This window comes from Ascaphus truei, chromosome 2 (assembly GCF_040206685.1).
Source record: "Ascaphus truei isolate aAscTru1 chromosome 2, aAscTru1.hap1, whole genome shotgun sequence".
Taxonomy (NCBI): Eukaryota; Metazoa; Chordata; class Amphibia; order Anura; family Ascaphidae; genus Ascaphus; species Ascaphus truei.
Window position 1 is genome coordinate 350,450,188 of NC_134484.1, and position 19,622 is coordinate 350,469,809.

At 41.3% G+C, this 19,622-nt stretch overlaps 1 protein-coding gene across 3 annotated transcripts in view; it reads right to left on the bottom strand.

Moving 5' to 3' along the window:
* HIBADH (3-hydroxyisobutyrate dehydrogenase) overlaps window positions 1–19,622 on the bottom strand; it is a 120,792-nt gene that overhangs the window by 93,295 nt on the left and 7,875 nt on the right. For all 3 annotated transcript variants that reach the window (XM_075586844.1, XM_075586846.1, XM_075586845.1), the window contains exons 3-4: window positions 13,953–14,062; window positions 7,288–7,409 (exon numbers count right to left, since the gene is read on the bottom strand). In XM_075586844.1, the coding sequence (XP_075442959.1) occupies window positions 7,288–7,409; window positions 13,953–14,062 (232 nt within the window). The remainder of the gene's footprint in view (window positions 1–7,287; window positions 7,410–13,952; window positions 14,063–19,622) is intronic.

The following is a 19,622-nucleotide window of genomic DNA, read 5'->3' on the forward strand; positions in this document are numbered from 1 at the left end:
CAGAATAGCCTGTTCCTTGGATCTCTGCATTATTTGCAACGAATGCCATTTTTTTTTTTTTGCAAATAAAAAGAATATAGAACAACAACAACAACAACATTTACAAAATCGGAACTAAATAACCCAAGATATCATAGCCAGGCATTGAGCAATGTCCACACAAGGTTTTACAAGACTACAAATGTTTAACTCTTATTCATATTTACCCTCCCAAGAAAGTACTTTGTTTTTATTGCAAGCAATGACCTGAGCAGGGCCCACAGTGCAGGTTCCTTACCCATTAACCTGTTTGCTGCTGGCGAGTCTTGAACACATTGTACATTCTAATGCAATGCATTACAATTACTGTACAATGTAAGTCGAGCTCTAGGGCACTAAAAGTCCTTAACAACCCGTGTGCAAAGATTTCATGACATCTAAAGTGACGTTTGCAAGTTAAAATGTTACTATACACTATATACAGATGTGAGTGCGGTGCTGAAAATGTCCGGCTCTTCATTGCTCACATTCCTATAGAAAAGATGATGCTCGCATTACACTTTGCAATAAAAATCAACAAGCGGCTGCTCTTGTTGACGAAACGGTTTCGTGCTTGGAGCAAACTTAAAGCTAAATCGCAAGACTTGTGTGTTTTTCAGTAAATTATCTTGTACATGGTCACAAGGAGAAAAAAAAACCAATCCTTAACATTTTTTTTTTCTTAAAGAAAACTTTGCAGGAGTAATTTGTTAAGAAACATTGATACTGATTGTTTAATAGTGTAGCCAAGAAAACAACAGTGCATCCTTTAGACAGTTGAGAAATACAAAAATATATATAATGTTAACATGCATTATTCTTTGTATATTTTATTACACAACAAGATGTAGGTAGAAGTCAAAAATTACCTTGCCTATCGGGCAATAAAAAAAATTTAAAAAATAGTAATAATTTACTTACTCCGGTGCTGTAGGGGCCTCTGCAATACATAGCAGGCTCCTCAAGCAATTAAAGAGGCAGGTTACAAAAAAAATATTTTTTCTTTTTAAAAATATATGCCGCCTTTTGTTACCTTTATTGAAAACGAATTACTTAAGCTGCTGATCATTCGTTACCCCATGATAGATCAAAGATCCTGTTTCCCAGGGTTCACCAAATGGCCACCTTTCAGTTTCAATCAATCTTTCAGTCATTGTAACTCAGCAGCTACAATGTATTCTTTTATTACTAAGGTAACATTATCTATGGTCACAGTTTGCAGCGCAAAACAAAACAGGAAAGTGTCACCAAGATCTTGTACTGCTGGGGAGAGGACTATAGACCTGCTATAGAGATCAAAGGATGCTCATTATATTAAAACTCATTAAAAAAAACTATTAAAACTATTAAAAAAAAGTCATTAAGAGTGGAATAATATATATATATTTTTTTTAATTAGTAATGTATTATCTAGTACTTCAGAACGGATTAAAGAAAAGAAAAAACCCACACGTAGAAAAATCCAGGTAGTGCTCATTTGAGGGTTTCATTTACACTATAAATAAAAGTACAAAACATACCAGTAGCACTCATCAACGCCCCCCCCCCTCCCAGAGAATAGAACTGGATAATGGAAATAACAGCACTACTGTTCCAGCCAACAGAATCAGGTGCGACACCGCACACCCGGCAACCCTGTGCCGCTTTGAAGCTTAGGCAAATCATTTTAACATAATTAACAAACAAGCAGCTCAGAGAGAGAAGTACAAGCGCTTCAAAAGAAAGTAATCAGGAACGTCGTCGCCGTCATGGAAGAAGCACAGCTTTCTGTGTGCGTTATGTAAAGCAAATAGAAATCTGTGTATCACCAATGGCAAGCAAAGCAGTTTTCATATCCTGAAAGATTGTTCCTTAAACATTCCCTTTAAAAGCAAGGGGTCACCTTTAGCAGCATTGCCAATACATCATAAACATCTCCCTTTCACATACAGCAGGAAAGCATGCTCTTTAGTTGGTTTAAGCTTCATTAAAATGAAAGAAAAGAAAAAAAACACGACTTGGTATCATGACAATTTATTCTATTTCTCCAAGCAAGAGAGCAATAGAATATCACAAACCTGTACATGTTCACACAGGTGTTAATGTAATTTTTTTATTTTATTTTTTTACATATTTCGAACTGGCGAATCTGCTGAGCGGAACAGCGCTACTTTTCCTTCAGTCACTAGCACAGCAGCTACAATGTATTCTTAGAACACGAAGGTAACATTATCTATTGTTACAGTTTGCAGCTCAAACTACTGGGAATATTGGCAACAAATGATCACAAAAACAGGCAAGTGCTACAAAGATCTTACACGGCTGGGGAGGTGGGCTGCTATTGATATCAAAGGTTGCTCAGTATAAAAACGGACAAACACACACACACGATTGCTTCTTTCATTGATATAATCTCCCCGATACATGCACTCAGAAATAAAACAGAATATGCTTGTGTTCTTCATTCAATCTCATGCAAGAAGCATGTTTGCCTGTGATGCCATCTTGTGGTACAACAGTTATACAACATGTTGAAGCCCAGATACTGTAAAAGGCATGTGATGGACTTGCAACACTGTAAAAAGCGGTGTAACAATGTCCACAAGAGAATAAGAAATATTATGCATTTAATGCAAGTACCTGCTAAAAGGGAATTTACCATGATGGGATTAGCAGTCTTCAAATGAACTTTTGATCAAATCATGTAACTAAATGGCTCCTCTGTTAGAAGACTTCGGATCAAAATGAAGAATTTCACTAATAAATTGCCAGCCAATTTGTCAGGAGCGCTGGATTTGTGTATTTGTTTTCCATTATACAAACTCACCTAGGCTTGTGGGGGAATAAGCTGCTTTACATATTTCTTCATCTTATAAATACACACAATTAGCCAGGGAGGCTGAAAGTTTCACGGCTTCTTTACTGGAGGGTCATTACCAGGAAATACAAACAAAATATTGAGTGTGCACTATATATATATATATATATATATATATATATATATATATATATATATATATATATATATATATAGCTTATTATATATATATATATATATATATATATATATAGCTTATATATATATATATATATATATATAGCTTATATATATATATATATATATATATATATATAGCTTATTTAAATGTTCCCTTCCCCCCTTTATTATAGGAACAATCCCTATCTTTGTAAGCAAACACCAATCCTCTTCCCAACGAGGAACGAGGCTATTGCATTGGGTTAAATAATGACAAAGTCAAATAAAAGTTAAACTCCCATAACAAATAACCACTGCATTCTGCAATTTTAACAGCTTTCCATCAAAAATAGTTAACAGGGAAAAAAATAACCCCGATAACACTGAGCGTATGAGTAAAACATGGTCCTTAGCTGTTCAACACTGCATAATTAATGCCATGGTAAGAATGTTTTTATGGTGTGTTTTGGTGACTTTTTATTACCATCAAGTTCACAATGTAGGTGGGCCGCCTTTTAATCCCTCCGCAGACAAAAGCCCTAAATAAACACAGATCCCTTCCTGGGGAAAAAAGTCCACTTTGGTTAAATGGCAAGGAAATGAGTAAATCATTAGTAATCTTTAAAGCCAAAGCTATAAACTCAAGTTACCTTAAAGTTAAAATGAAAGTGCCTTTGCAAAATGCTCAAAAGTTCTGATGCAGATAGAAATCTCTGGCTCTCAGCTCCAGACTAGGCGCCAGCTGATAAACAAACAGTTTCAAGTCAAGAGCGGGAGAAATCCCAGCTTTTCCTTTAATGGTTTTGGTCAAGAGTATTTATTGCCTTTTGTGTTTTGCCTCACTTAGCGGCTGAAGGAGGAACGTAAACTCATCATTATCTCTTAAGGTCCCGAAAGGGCAAATATTACCTCAACCTGATTAAAGAGGCAGTTCCACGTAGCTGGTCAAAAAAAAAAATGCGTTTAAAAACAACTTAGTAAAATTGACTTCCATAGAGTTAATCCCCCTCCAAGTAACAGATTACATTTATTTACATCCTGTGACAAATGCCGGTTTCCTTTTTCTCCAGGTGTGGGGAACTCAATCAGATCAGCTGCTTAAATGTTTATCTGTTTGTCTAATGATAGCTTCACAACCACTATACAGTCAATAGCGAAACAAAAACAGCACTTTACCTCCAGTTTAGAAAAATGAAACAGTCTTATCACCAAAATCCATTAGACAAAAATTGTACAAAATAAAGCTTTTGTTAACCATGGAAAAAAAAGAGTTAAATTTTAAAAATATGTATATTTGTCCGATTGTATTATTTTGTGTGCGTTATTGCACTAACTTTAACCCAGGGGTTATCAACTCCATGCTTCCGAAACGGGACCACCTGGAGCATGAATACGTCGGGGGCCGCAATCTTCACGGTCGCAGGACCCCGGCGAGACAAACAGTAAGTCTTGCTATTTCTACATAAAAGTCGTGATAAACTGAAGCGATATTTTCATGACCTTAAAATATGTTCTAAATTCCGCTCAAACACCTCTTATGGACAACCCTGAAATCCTGCACAAGGGGAGAGTACAGTATCTGCACACACTGCTGCTAAACTGGAAGTTAAATTGCCTCATTGTTTTAAAAAAGCAGTACAGGTTCTTTTTGTTTTTTTCTTTGCTTGCTTATGCTCCACACTCAGGAGCCTTTGGCCAAGTGTCGAGAGATTAAAATGGAGCTCTCCCCAGAGCCCAGTGCAGTCTTAAAAGGTTACCATGGTAACCTCAGAAGTTAGATAAGAAAATCATGATTTTAACCATTTAAAAAAAAAAAGTTTTTATTTTTAAAGGTGCAGGATATGCTCAGGGGGGCAAGATACAAACATTATCTGAATTAAACCCATGTGTTCTTCGGGGTCGATTGCAGCGTTAAGGCCAAAATGTCTATTTGAGATGCTTAATTCAACCACAATAAATTAAGTTAACTATCTTCGTACAGATGTCCAATTTAATCAATTCCTCCCAGATTTCAGCACGGACTTACCTTTATGAGGCTCCAAAACCAGTGTGCACCGAGTACTACAGACAGGCAGCCTTCTGTACCAGATTTCAATGTAACCTCTTTTACAGATTACAGGTTTTTTTTATTAGATCACCCAACTCCTCCTGCCTGTTCATCTTGACTTTTATAGGTCTAAAGACGTTCAACAATTATCTATCAAATCAATAATAAAAAAACAATAAAGAGGATAAATATTTTGGGTGGCTAAAATATGACTCTTAGCTACCTATAACCTGTGTACGGTACACCACATGAGAGCAATTTTCAAATCATAAAATGTACCATTTATTCTGTGATATCTGCAGTCGCACATTTTAAATTAGGCCTTTGAGCTGAAAAACACAAATGAAAGAAAGCAATTCATGGCAAATCCAATCCAGAGCAGGTTTTCACTTGTTGCAACTACAATTTACCGTGTGACCTGCTTGGGTGCGTGTCCACCTACTAGGTTCTAAGAGATTTTCTCTTCTACAAACAGACTTTAATTTTTCATTTCCGGTACAAAAAAATATATATATTTTTATTGGAATATCCTCTAATACTGTAATGTTCTAGCTTGAAAAAGGCTGACTTTCATAATCATAACGGTGGCCATTTCTACATTTCCTTTATCAATTCGGGTGCGATTATTACAACTTTGGAATTGATGCAGAATTTCCTTCTCAGTTTGGTTTCAGTGCATTATTTTATACATATTTTTTACTACCGGAGAGAGTTATTTGGTATCTCTGCAAAGGCAAATTCTGAGCTAAAGAATAAATAATGTATATACGAAAATCTCCACAGTTAAATATCGTAGAAAAGGAATTTGATGTTAAAAAAATAAAAAACTATGTGACAGCCCCTTCCCCTTCTGATAGGCTCTGGCTCTTGAGCCCCGCCCTCTCTAGCAGTGCACCAATTGTATCTAGTAACTGCCAGTCACAATCTTGCTGGACTACATTGCCCACAATGCTGTGCAAGAATCGAATGAAATAACCCTGAGCAAGCGATCCATCACAAGAACGGATCGATCTGCAGCTTAGCTAATCACTTGTCAGTGTGCAGATTGTATTGCTGCACATATTGAATGGGATGTTTTCTTATTTTATTTTTAAACGGCAGCTTTAAAGTGTCTATGCTCCTGCAATGTGCCTATAATTGTTGTGCCTAACATACCAGGTGACCCATTTAAAACGGACCTGCATGCCGAGAAAATATATCCATGCTGCTAACCAACCCTTTTCTCATGAGGAAGACGTCTTCATAACTTGCCGACTTCACCCCAGGAAAAAGTTATATCAATTTCCATCAAGAGATCTCGTGCATTATCCTATTAAAAATTGCCTCGAAAAAGATCTTTCAGATTTCGGACAGTATGAACATCCCACTGGTTACAGTGAAAGTAATCTCCTCTATCTTAATCGTAGGCCGCTGTTCTAGTGCATAAGCGCGTGCTCGACCGCGTGAGGCCACGCAAAACCTGCACTGCAGGCAGCAAGCACCAGGGAGGCGTGGCATCACGGGAGCGGTTCGCCCTCATTGGCTGAACCGCTCAAATTGATTTGTCTCCTCACCAGTCTGTCGCTTCGTAGCTTGCAGTCGTGCGCACTATGTGCGCCATGATTGAGACACATGTATTTGTTCCGGCGGCGAACGCCCCGTCACTATAATTGCGGCCTAAGTTGTTGTCTATCTGCAAAAGCAAGATTTCAAGCTTGAAATAAATGTACCCTACTGATTAAACATTGCACTCCACAACAACAACCAACCAGAGTCAATACCGGACGAACACAAGGCTTTTTTTTTTTTTTTTTTAAATGCAGGTTTTTTGTGGCCTGGTTCAACCTGGCCATGCATTGTTAGGCAGTGTTCTTGCATGCTCCAGATTTTTTTTTCTTCCACTTTTAAAGCTGAAAAAATAACTGACAAAATTATAAAAAAAATGTTTGAAACCACACAGCTGTTTTTTTTATCGTTTTTGAAAGACGGAATATTTGACTTTGTTTTCAGTTAGACGGGGGACTCAGAGTAAACCTTGTCATATTCACTTGGTGTAAACCTTATATACACTCAGCATAACTGCCATTGGTTCACTTCAGCCCCATCAGACATCCAACTAAACATAGAACACCAATGCCGTCAGGATTGTGCATGCAGCCCAACGCAGTTTGTGGAACCTCAAAAGGTTCTAAGTATTTAAAGACAAATGTCAAATGCAAATGTGACTCATACAGTAGGTGCTGTATGAAAGTTATGTCAGTGCTGACTTTACTGTTAGAGGACTCACCACCAGAGACAGGAGCATCCATGAACACAGCTCCCATTTTCTCAACATGGTTTGCCAGTTCCTTAGACACTGCAGGGTCAATGGTACTGGAATCAATCAGCAAGGAACCTTTCTTCACTTTCCTGCAAGGAGTGAAATGAAGGTCATTCAAATAAAATATCAAAAATGTGTGGTGTACAAAAATAATCAGAATAAAAATGATATTTTAGAAATAGAGCGCAGCGGCACTCTACTAACAAAGTTAGCTTTAACAAAATGCCGGTATATACATTTGTAAATGCCCAAATCCTCTTTTTTTAAATGTATGTAGACACCTACATAGACGCTGGCGAATTTTAGAACATTTTGTTTTAGTGCTTTCTGTATCACTTGAAAAAGAACGGTCACACTTCGGGTAAATTAGATTGATGGCAGTGATATGTCTATTAGGTTACATTTCTGGCATCTATTTGAAAAACAAGACATCAGACAAGTATAAGTACATTTAAATAATGTTTTAAAGTCTGCAAATTGTCCTTGGTTTTCCACAATGGGCCCTGAAGGGAGAGTAATTGCCAATCTTGTTTTTTCCAGCCCTGTGATGGAGGTAATCAGATTTCTGAACAACAACTGCATGTCTGAGCACCAATTTCAGAAGAGGATAATGATTACGGAGAGACTAGGCATGTATCAGGGCCATAAAAACATGTCCTAAACTTCTGCTTACAAGGTTTACACGCACCACCAACAAACTTTTCCAATTATGTGACATTTCAGTATAAATGGTCTGCAAAAAAAGGAGCGCACAGCAGCCTCCCCTTGTGCATTAAAAGAATATTTATGCATGAAAGAGAAGTCAGTTACACTCACATTTGTGAGGCATACAATAAGCCGCAATAAATCTCTGGTGCTTAGTTTCTCCTTCCCTTTGCAAACTGGGTGGAGCTCTTATTGGAATTGCAGTGATCATATCCTCTTGGTGTCCCAGGTGGAAGTGGAACCCGTAGCCCTGCTCAGAGTAATGACGTCACTGGAAGGAGCGATACTGGTAGTCCGGCATATTTTGCACCAGCCTATACATTTCGCAGGTGTGATTCAAATACTTAGATTGGTTCAGAGGGTAATTAACTTTCACTAACAAACATTTGAACTGCACATCACTTTAATTTTGACAAAGTGCGAGAGGTTAACTTCTCTGGAGAGGCAGTCTGCAGGTGCACCCAATTCAGACTGAACTCCTGATTGCAAGGGGGTTTATATGGCAGACAGCAAGCTGCCAGGGCAGAGACTTTTCCCCTCAACCAGTAGGCGATGGGTTCGTACGGTTCCCCAAGCCTGCTGGACCCCACTCCCAGGAACCTGAGCCACATACACACACACACACACACACACACACTTTGTATATTATAGTTTGCAGGGTTTGTAACAATGGGAAGTTAGCCTAGCTACCCAGTTGGTCAGTCGGGGCCATGGATGTTTAGTTAGCCTCCCTACAGAGTACGCTTTTGTTTTATGGTTTGGTGTTTCACCTTTAAAAATGGGACAGTGTCCAATACTGTGTTTTGAAGCGGAAAAATAAAACCACTGAAGAGTTTGTTAAGGTCTAAAATACAGTGTGTGGACTCTTACTGACCCTACCACAGTACACACACACACACAGACACACACAGACACACACACACACACACACACACACACCCTTTTCAATCCACTGAACGCATCCCCAATGATCTTCTAGGTATTGCCGTTGCAAGCATCTCTGCTCCACGTTGCTCTAACGAATTTTCTGACTTCATCCTCCATCTTACTTTTGGTCGTCATTCTTTTTCCTGACTCTTCTGGTAATACCCAGCATACATCTCTCCATACTTTTGTGTTGTGTGAAGTTTCTGAATTCTAAAGTGTAAATACTTTATTAATAATAATAATAATATTTTCTTAGTTATTTAGTTAAACCCTTTGGCCAAAGCGTCATAAGCCTGCATGCCAACATCAAGGTATAACCAAATTTGCAGGTCCTAACACTACACTGTGAACCTTTCCTTTTACTCTGTATGAGGGGGAAACAACCATAGTAGGTCCTGTCCATACAGCACAATGAGAAAACCATCCAAGTTAAAAAAAAAAGGTGGGGAGGGGTGAGCTCTGGGAGGAGCGGCTAACTGTTGCCAGTTAGAAATTGAACACACACACATTCCCAGCAAGGTCAAACCCCAACACCCACTATATAGATATAGATATAGATATAGTGGATGTTGCGGTTTGAGCTTGCTGGGAATGTGTGTGTTAATTAAGCTTCTGAATTATTGTCCCATTTAGGATCCAAGTTTCACATCAACAAGTGAGCACGTGCAGAATACACTCGTCCAAAACTTTCTTCTTGAGGCACAGTGGAAGGTTCTTTTGAAATATGCTCGTTTCTTCCAAATGCGCTCCATCTCATCTTCATTCTCCTATTGATTTCATTCAAAAAAGGTTTCCATCCCCATTGTGTCCGAGACAATGTGGACAGCAGGCAGACTTGTTACACATGCTGTGGTCCTGCCCCAAAATCGTCCCAGTCTGGGACTCAATTAAAGACTGGTTGAACATAATTACAGGTAAACCCGTCCCATTAGACCCATGGCTGTTCCTCCTGAACAGGCCAGCAATCGGGTTCACCAAAGGAGAAAACAAGCTGATAGCTCACTTTGCTATGGCGATGAGGGGGGAGACTGCAGCACGCTGGAAACAAAACATAATCCCTTCAATTCCAAACATTAGACATAGAATTTGGACGGTATGCCAGATGGAAATGTTGACAAGCTTGGTCAATGACACTGGCGAAAATTTTGAAAAAGTCTGGGCACCATGGTTAGCCCAGAAAGAAATCCAGGGAGTGGAGAGGACCTCAATTTGGCTTTAATATGAGCAAATGCGTTCTCCCATGAGGGAGTGCTTAATGACGGAACCTACAACACACTTAGATAGGTGCATCCCCCACCCCCCCCCCCCCACCTCAAAACCCCGCATGACCCGGATGAGACCCATAAGAAAATGAGAGAGACAAATCAGTTAAGAGTTAGCTGTCCTACGGGGTACGCATAAAGTCCTCAGATGCAGAGAACCAGCATGAGGGAGGCAGAGGCGGAACCACGGAAGGAGACCCCCCAACTCCCAAACTCCCACCCCCCCCTCCTTTCTCTCTTTTCTTTTCCCATTCCCCTTGTCTGTCTTTCCCCCCCCCCCCCCTCGACTCCTAGCCGGAGATCCCCCCCCAGTTTGTCTGTCGGTCTACCCCGTATGTCCAAAGATGTCCACCAAATTACAATGAGGATTGTCACATGCAGTAAACTGATACTGTATGCTGTCGAGAGATTATTTACTGTATGTATATTATGTACTGAACAAAATAAAAATCTTAAGTTGAAAAAAAAAAAAAAATAAAGGTTTCCATCCATTGTTATTTGCCAGTCAAGGTAGACATAGACTTCAACTTCTTCTATTTCTATTCCATTTATTTCAAATGTATTACCCGAAGAGACTTGAAAAAGAATGAATGGGTTTGAACCCAAAACAAGGGTGAAGAAATTAAAATGGCAGTGGGCCAGACATACCGCAAGAAGAAATGATCATCGCTAGACAAAGATGGTACTGAACTGGATTCCAAGAAAGATTAAAAGACAAAAAGGTGACGACCAAAAGTAGTATGGGAGTAGGACATCAGAAATATGTTGGAGCAACGCGGAAAAGAGGCTTACATCCACAGTACCTGGAAGATCACTGTTGAGGACTTCAGCAGTGGATCAACAATGGTTGAAGATGGTGATGGTGATAACGAAACACACAGTGAGTGAGGTAGGAGTCGTCTAAATTTAGCCTTGGCTAATAGAAATCCGATCCAAAAGCATTTATAGGCACATTTCTATTATGATACGGCCTTGTTCTCATGCATACATTTTCTTCTTCTACAAAAATACTTAACAATATTTTTCTCTCTTTAGTAAGTTGTACGATAATTCCTAGAGATTTTAAAGGAGCTGTCCCCTCCAATAATAAAAATGAATGCTTTTCAATTGCACTTTAAAAAGGGCGTCCCTGTACACTCCTGCAGGTGCCTCCTAAACAGAGGCCCTATATAAAGGGAGCTAAAGTTCTTCTAAAAATAGCCAGGAGAGGAAAAATAAATTAAAATACGAGGCTAAGAAAAGCAGAAAATTCTCCCTTTAGATCCCTTGAGAAAAAAAAAATATGGTATTACTTTTATTGACCACTTTTTCATATTGGGACTTTAGTTCAATGTCCCTCATATGTTATGCCGCCTCAGAGTGGAAAGTGGCACAGATAAGTTACATTAAGGGGACAGCAGTTTTAAAGCATACAAGAAAATGAGACCCGTTAAGAGTTGTACAGCACTGATTGTTGTTAGAAAGTGAAAAGGTCACTTGCTTTGGTTTCCCTAAAAATTAGGTGTGGTATTCTTTTCTTAGAGGGGATTCTGAAATACTGAAAGTATGTCAGTCAATTTACTGCATCCACTTTGGACATACCCCATAACAATAGCCCTATAATTCAGATTAGAACCCTTCTCTCTGGGGAAAGAGGTGCTTTGCATGTGGAAGGGCAAGACTATTATTTATTTATTTATTTTAAACTCTTTGGCCATTATTCAAGGCATAAAAATTAATTAAAGGTTCTCATTTTCTGGTCGGAAACAGCGCGTTGTTGCAAGTGGGTTCTTGATCTTAAGTCCATTTGTAATCAGGTTCCCTCTCATAGTCTGATCAAACAAACATTAAATAATGGTTCTATCATTGTTTGGTGTTAAAAGGAAGTAAAAAAAATACACACACACACACACACACACAGTGAGAGCCTAAGTGTGACTAAACATTATCCATCTGTGACCAGGTCACGGGTTCAAGTTCTACCTCTGCTAATGTCACTGTGTGACCCTGGGCAAGTAACTAGGTCCTTGAGTCTCAGGAATCATAAATCAGACTAAATATTATTAAAGTGCTTATGTTATTTGCAGTGTTTGGTCTTGTACTTCGTACATCTCTAGTGGCAGCATAGAAACATAAGCAACACTTGGCCTACTTACCCTGCTCACTGGAGTAAAACCTTAGACCCCAATGTGATGACACTTATTTTAAAGTTTCCCTCGTGGGATTTTTTTAAATTCCTTTACTATATACAGTATACAGTATACTTCCATAACCTGTGATTGGAGACTGTATCATGAATTCACCACCCTTTAAAGCGGGGTGCGCAAAGTTTTCTCCCTGCGCCCCACCGTCTGCTCGCGCAACCCCCTCCCCTAGCGTCAAATGACGGCACGTTGACTTGGCAACACCACTTGACCTTGTGGCGTTATTTGACCCCGGGTTACCATGGCGATGCATCGGCAAAGACCAGGTTGTGAGGATCGGGCTAAGGCTCCGCCACTGTGATAACATCAGGTGCAGGCTCCACCCCCGAGTTTGATTCAGACGTTGCTGCAGCTGGTGCCTCAGCAGTGCCTGCTGTGCAACTACGCCCAGCAACGAATCAGGGCTCTGATTGTAGTATCAGCTACTGCCATGCAGCCGTTTAGCTATTGGCTGTTCATCCTTTATAGGCTCAGCGTCTGCCTCTGCAAATTGGCTGAGAATAACACTTTGTTACTTGTGACGCTGTTCTGGTCGCATGCACTCTGTTGTATCTTGTCCTGCATGGCTTTGCTGTGTCTTGTAGTTTCACCTGAACCTTGACCACGGATTTTTACCAACTACCCTCCGGTCTCCTAACCTCGGCTTGGGTATTTACTACTCTACCTTCTACTACCCTCGACCACGTGACCTCTACTACCCTCCTGTCTCCTACCCTCGACGACAGTGAGTATATACCCACCACCGTACTTCTCCTAACCCTGACCCGGCTACACGACAACGAACCTGCACATCGGATGTGGCCTCTCAGCTTCTGGTGGGTGTTTACTAATCCCCACCTCGGCCTCATGGTCCGTCCTGTTTGTGGCGAGCACTCGTTACACATGTAGTAGTAGTTACAGAGAGGCTTTGCGCAGTCCCCCGGGAAAATCTCACACACCCCCAGTTTGCGCACCCCTGCTTTAAAGGGATATAATACTGCCTCACATTTCTACCCAAGTTTACCACCCTCTTATTTCTTAAAATTATTATCCTGCATCATCCACAGTGCGGTACAGGGTCACATCGGGGAGAAGGAGTTTGCTCAGTGAGTAAAGACACGGACTGGCACTGAGCAGGGGAGTCTGGTTCAATTCCCAGTGTCGACTCCTTGTGACCTTGGGCAAGTCACTTTATCTCCCTGTGCCTCAAGCACCATAAAACATAGATTATAAACTCCACAGGGCAGGGACCTGTTCCTAGAAAACGTCTCTGTAGCGCTGCTAGTTTTACGTAGCGCTTTATACAAGAACATGCTATTATTATTACATCAATTACATAAACAGAATGACAGACGTGAGGACAGACAAGCGCAAACAGATACAGAATGTAATGAGGGCCCTGGTCCCGAGAGCTTACAATCTACACTATGAATTTACCCTATACACCCTTGATGCATTTCAATGTAAATATATACAGCAGATGTATATATAAAAAAAACATCCAACCCGCTCTCATGCAAACTAAAAAAAAAGTGTTTCATTAAAAACAGGTTAATTAACTGAAGGATAAACCTACTTCAAAATGCCGTTTGGTCCAGTATAGGCTTCTATGGCATTTGAGCTTGAGGGCAGCATGGTAATAATTCTGTCAGCTCTTTCTGCTACATCAGATGGTGAATCCATGATCTAATGAAGAATAATAATAATAAATAATAATAATGTAAAAACAAGGTATTAACTTTGCCATGTCGGACAGTGTAATTCTACCTTACTTCATTTGTCTAGAGTTCAGAAGTTAAAACTAGATGATTAATTCCCTTTAAAATGCAGATGGATAAATATACATATTGTTGTATCATTTAGGAAAATGTGTGAATCCCATTTGCTCCTTCCCAATGATCAGGTAATTTGACTAATTTGAAGCGCTTTATATTTATAAATGACAAGCTAGAAATACAGAAGAGATACAAGGGCAGTAAAACTACACTGAACTTTATTTTTAAGTATTTGCTCGCCATTTGAAATGATTAAACATATCGTCGTTGTTGAGGTAAAAATCATTAACTACATTCTTTGAGTACTGAGGTTCTCTTCCCAAGCCGATCTTGTTCCCCCAAGATGCAGAAGATCTATTTTTAACATGCTTATATATACATTCCACAGCTACCAGCCAGACTCACTGAAGTGCACAAGCAGGTGTAATGGACATCTCTCAGAGCAGCGTTTCATTGGACCACTGCTGATAATGGGGTTACGATGTCTACGGTCGCGTTTATATAGTGGCCGGGCGCACGACATCACGCGTACGCAACCTGGTCGGGGGAGGCGTGGACGTGGTCACGTGAGCGGTTCACCCTCATAGGCTGAACCGCGCACGTGACCAGTCTGTCGTGCGGCAAAGACAAAATGTTTGGTCTTCCCGACGGTCACGCTTCTTCGCTTGCTCTATGGGCGGCCTCTGAGAACAGGTTTGTTCTGCACGCGCATGCCGCCGCCGCCGCTGCCACTATAAACGCAGCCCACAAAAGGTTAGCGAATGGAATATTCACTTTACATTATTTTAACAAATCTTATAATTCAACGCCGAATAGCATTTGAATAAAAAGAAAATCAAGTCAAAAACAGGGAAAGCAAGAGAATCTGTTTAAATGCAAATCTATAAAACATAAAAATGTAAAAAAAATAGCCATCTTGACCACAAAAAGCAGAAAATCAGAGCAGAATTGGATGCACAAATCTTGATTCTTCCTCGTTTTTATAAGCAAAGAATTTCCCAGAGACATTAAGCAGATGTGTATGTAACACTCTCCCATGAAAAGAACAGTGAACTCAAATGCAAATATATGCAAAGTTCCTGATGCACACAAAGCAACACGGAATGTAAAAAAAAAAAAATATATATATATATATATATAATATTTAAAAGAGACAGATGTACATGTTTATTCTATATTTGGTTACAATCTTGGCAACTACATAATAAAAGAAGTATGCATTTATAAAACTGCAGTTTCAAAAAAAAAAAAAAAAAAGTGAAGAAAGCTTTGTCCTGAGGAAAGAGTAGTAATGTCTTCACACTTTTCTGCCAAGTGAGCTACAGTGTGGAAGTCACGGTACTTCGTAACAAAATTGCCTACTGCCCTTCAAAGCCCAGCAGGGAGTTTCCTCTCAGCGTCAAGTGAAAAGGCACATTACTGTCTACCTCCTATTAATACCAACAGAATGCTCAATGGAAAAGAGAACTCTTTACTTGTTAATTAGGCCTGTTGGAAACCGTACACAATATTCCAGACTTGTGGGGCAGATAGCCCCAATAAGCAGGTGGAAACCAGCAATAAATCTATTGCTAACCCTGTAGGCACCTGAATTCCAGTCTGCTCCAGTTAAAACGTGCTTTCAAAAGGGGCTACCAAATGAAAAGCGCACACTCATTTTTGACATCGGTCCCATCATTACCGTAGGAAAAATCTATAATAGACAGGTGTCTGCTCAATTAGACAATAACTCGGAGAAACCAAACCGTGCGTGCAACTTCGAAGTGGCTGGATCAGTAAAAAAAAATTTAAAAAAATATAAGACATAAGAGGGCAGCTTTAAAAAAAAGGGAGTAGCGAGGAGGTTTCCTTAAAGGCGATTAAAAGGGTTGACCAAAAAAAAAAGCAGACAAAGAGATCGTGTTAAATCCAAGGGTTTAAAAAACAATTTAAAAAGTCTTCAATTTCCAAATTGGTGTTTCCGCCGCTACACAGGTAGGGAGCGGGTGCGACTCGTGGCCGCTAGGTGCGCGCTCGTCTGGGGGCGCGGCCACAACGTCACAGATCTGGTTCACCCTCATTGGGCGAGCCGCTCACGTGATGCGCTTGTGAGCGGAAAAAAATCAAAGATGCTCTGCAAGCATCTAAGCGCCGAGGCGCTTGCCTCAATGTGTTTCATAGCGGCCAGCGTGAGCGCGCCCGCCGGCTCAGCGCCACCCTGGCCGAGGCCAGAGCGTGATTCTTGCATTAAAATCGCTTTTTTATTCACGCTCCATCACTGCTCCATTTTGTGGCGCGGCGCGTCGGCTTCCTGCCAATTTTCCGCTCTCCTCTGAAATGAAACCGGATTCTCTTACATATTATGGCTTATTTGATTCCGTTTTGAAAACATTTCTTTGGCATGTTCACATTTGGAGCTTCCACAAAGACCCAGATCTATTAAAAAAAGGCAAAACAAGCAGCGATCTTTTATTTATTTTTAATTCAGGATTGAAGCAGGGGGTCCCTGGAGCTTAACCCCATTAATTTCAGCTCCGCAGATACTTGCCTCCGTTGGGGGGGTACTGGTAGCCGGTCTGCTTGGCTATCACGGACCGGCCGCTTTTCAGAGCTCCTGTACCCTGCGGGCCAATAGGAAGCCGTGATACCATCAGGTTCGGCTTCATATTGGCCCGCGTGACGCTGGAGCCTTAAATGTTACAGAAATACTGGCACCCCCTTTGAACAGTGGCAGATTTCGAATTAGGCCCAGGCGGCAACATTTGGGGACGGCAAATTTTCCTGGGGGAGAGCATGGGGTCTCTCACCAGTTCTTACCTTCTCCTCTGTGCCTCCTTTCTTCAGAGTCAAATGACGCTGCGACGTCACATGGCATCGAGTTGTTTATTGCCATGGTAACGCGACGTCACCGCAACATCACGTTACCATGGCAACAAGACGTGGTGTGAAGTAGCGTTGCCATGCGACAACATACTGCCCAACGCGTTTCGTGCGCATGCGCACGCGCACTTCAGGGGATGGAGAAGTGCGCATGCGCACGAAACGCGTTGGGCAGTTTGTTGTTGCTTTCGACTGAGACAGAGGTCTTATAGAACTTTGCCGCATTGGTCTTTTGGAGAAGGGATTTCTGCGATTTCAACCCGCCTCGAGTGACGTGTTTCCATCGGCAGGCTAACAGACTCCAGAGTCGCCCGGAGTGACGTACTTCCGGCTGTGGAGCGAAGGAGACTCCTGGACGTCACGTGCTCAGACGGAGCTGTAGCTGACCACCGGTCACGTTATATCCCTGCTTATGATTTGTGGCAGTTCTGTAAGTAGGATTCTGGTTTTACAATACCGGATCCCGCATCTGTTACAGTCATTGTGTGTAATAAACTAATCTTTTAGCAATAGTCAGCCTTGCTTGTTATATGTAGTTTGTCTTGCATGATCCCATTTGCATATTTGCACTATGATGTGTTTTCTCTTCTTTTCGTTCTGCATCATATATATATGGAGTCCACATCCTGAGGAAAAGCTGGGAAGTTATACCAACAGTCATCTAACAGTAGAGACTTCTATACCATTGGACTTTGTTTCTGGACACGTTACCATGGCAACGCAGCGTCAAATGACGACCGTCATCATGACCCCGCGTTGCCATGGCAATTCTAATCTCACATGACCCAGCGGCGTCATCTGACACCGCACTAAGGTAACGGGGGGGGGGGGGGGGGGAAGCACCGGGGGAGACAAGGCAGGGGGGACGCAGCAACAAAAGTATGCATACCCCTGCCATAGTGGACTGAATTTTTTTTTTTTGGGGGGGGGGGGGGGGGTTGGACTACAGTACAATAACACTTTACTGAACATTTGCTCTGTAGTGCTGTGTCTTATTCATTGGTCTCTAGTTTGAGTGCAGTATCTATTATGCATTATGTACGATACAAGCACTTGCAGTTATCCCATTATTCCATTATTCCATTATGGAGCGCCAAATATTTATTTTCTTGAATGCTCGAATATGGAAAGGATGGCCACCAGCAACTTTTATAAACACAAAGGTCCTTTATTTCACAGCCGTTGTCAAGAATGCTTCACAGATCCTGAAATACTGGTTACTTGATATAAAATTACAGTATGGCAAACACGATGATTCTGGACTTCCTCCCTTGGTAGCTCTCACTCCTACGCTTGGGAGGTACTTAAACGTGTTACCCATAGTAAGGGATAAAGTGACAGCTCAGTCAGCATAGAATCAGTAATAGGGTTGGCGATATCCAAATTGTATACCACAATAACGATAAAAATAAAACAAATAGGGAGGGGTGGTGAGAAAGAGAGGGGACTGAGCAGAGCCTCAGCGAGGGGGGGGGGGGAAATGTGGAGAGATCTGCTATTTCTTATCTAGTTAGCTTGCAGGCACTTAAGCAGAGACAACACGAGAACAGCCAAAGCAGACTCAACCATCACCCCCCTCCCCCTCCCCCGCAGTGGAAGAAGAGTTGGAGGAGCATCTGGGCGACTAACGGGAGAGGAGTCAGGGAAGTAGCGGTGCAGAAGTGCAATCACGGAGATGGCTGGCAACGCATTTTTTGTTTTTATGATCAGGGGGATCACAGGTGGTAGGTGTAGGTAAAGTACAACAGAGTATTGGAAGGATATTTTTTTATTTTTTAGGAAGTTTGTCAGACCCGCATGACACGCCTCTCCTCACTCCTGACAGATGGAAGCAGGGAAGAACTACCAAATGTATACTGGAGCAGGAAGGAGGAGACGCGTGGACCAGGCACCGTAATACACATAGATTTGACAAATTATCATGCCATCAGTTTGTGTTATGACTATTATTTAATCATAAACTGTACATAATACCGCGCTCCTCCCTAAAGAAGTTTGCTGCAGGTAAAAAGATAGGCCTTACATATAGAAAAACAAAAAGAACAATTCCTGCGCTCCTACCAATTAGGCCAAGATAAAATAATATTCTCGTGAAAAAGGGTATTTGGTTAAACCTTTGGCCAAAGCATTTGTAAGCCTGCATGCCACGTCAAGGCATACCCGTTTAATGCATTAAACCTGCAACCTGCATTAAACGGGTTGCCTTGACGTGGCATGCAGGCTTACAAATGCTTTGGCCAAAGGGTTTAACCAAATACCCTTTTTCATGAGAATATTATTTTATCTTAGCCTAATTGGTAGGAGCGCAGGAATCGTTCTTTTTATTATTTAAATCATACCAGGTTTATTGCTCAACCCTAGTCAGTAATGCCCCATATCGAATGGGCCCCAAGAATAAACTTTGGGCTCCTGGTTTAGGGGGCGGCCCCAGTAACTTCTACAGCGCACGCCTCGGCGTGCGCTGTGCATTCAAACGCCGCCACCCCCGTTCCTACCTTGTCGCACACCTTTCCCCAGCGGTACGCGACATGTTTTCAGGCAGGCAGGGGAATTTAAGATCGGAGTTTGCGACGGAGGCGTGGCCACGCCCCCACCGGCGGTTCAGCCAATGA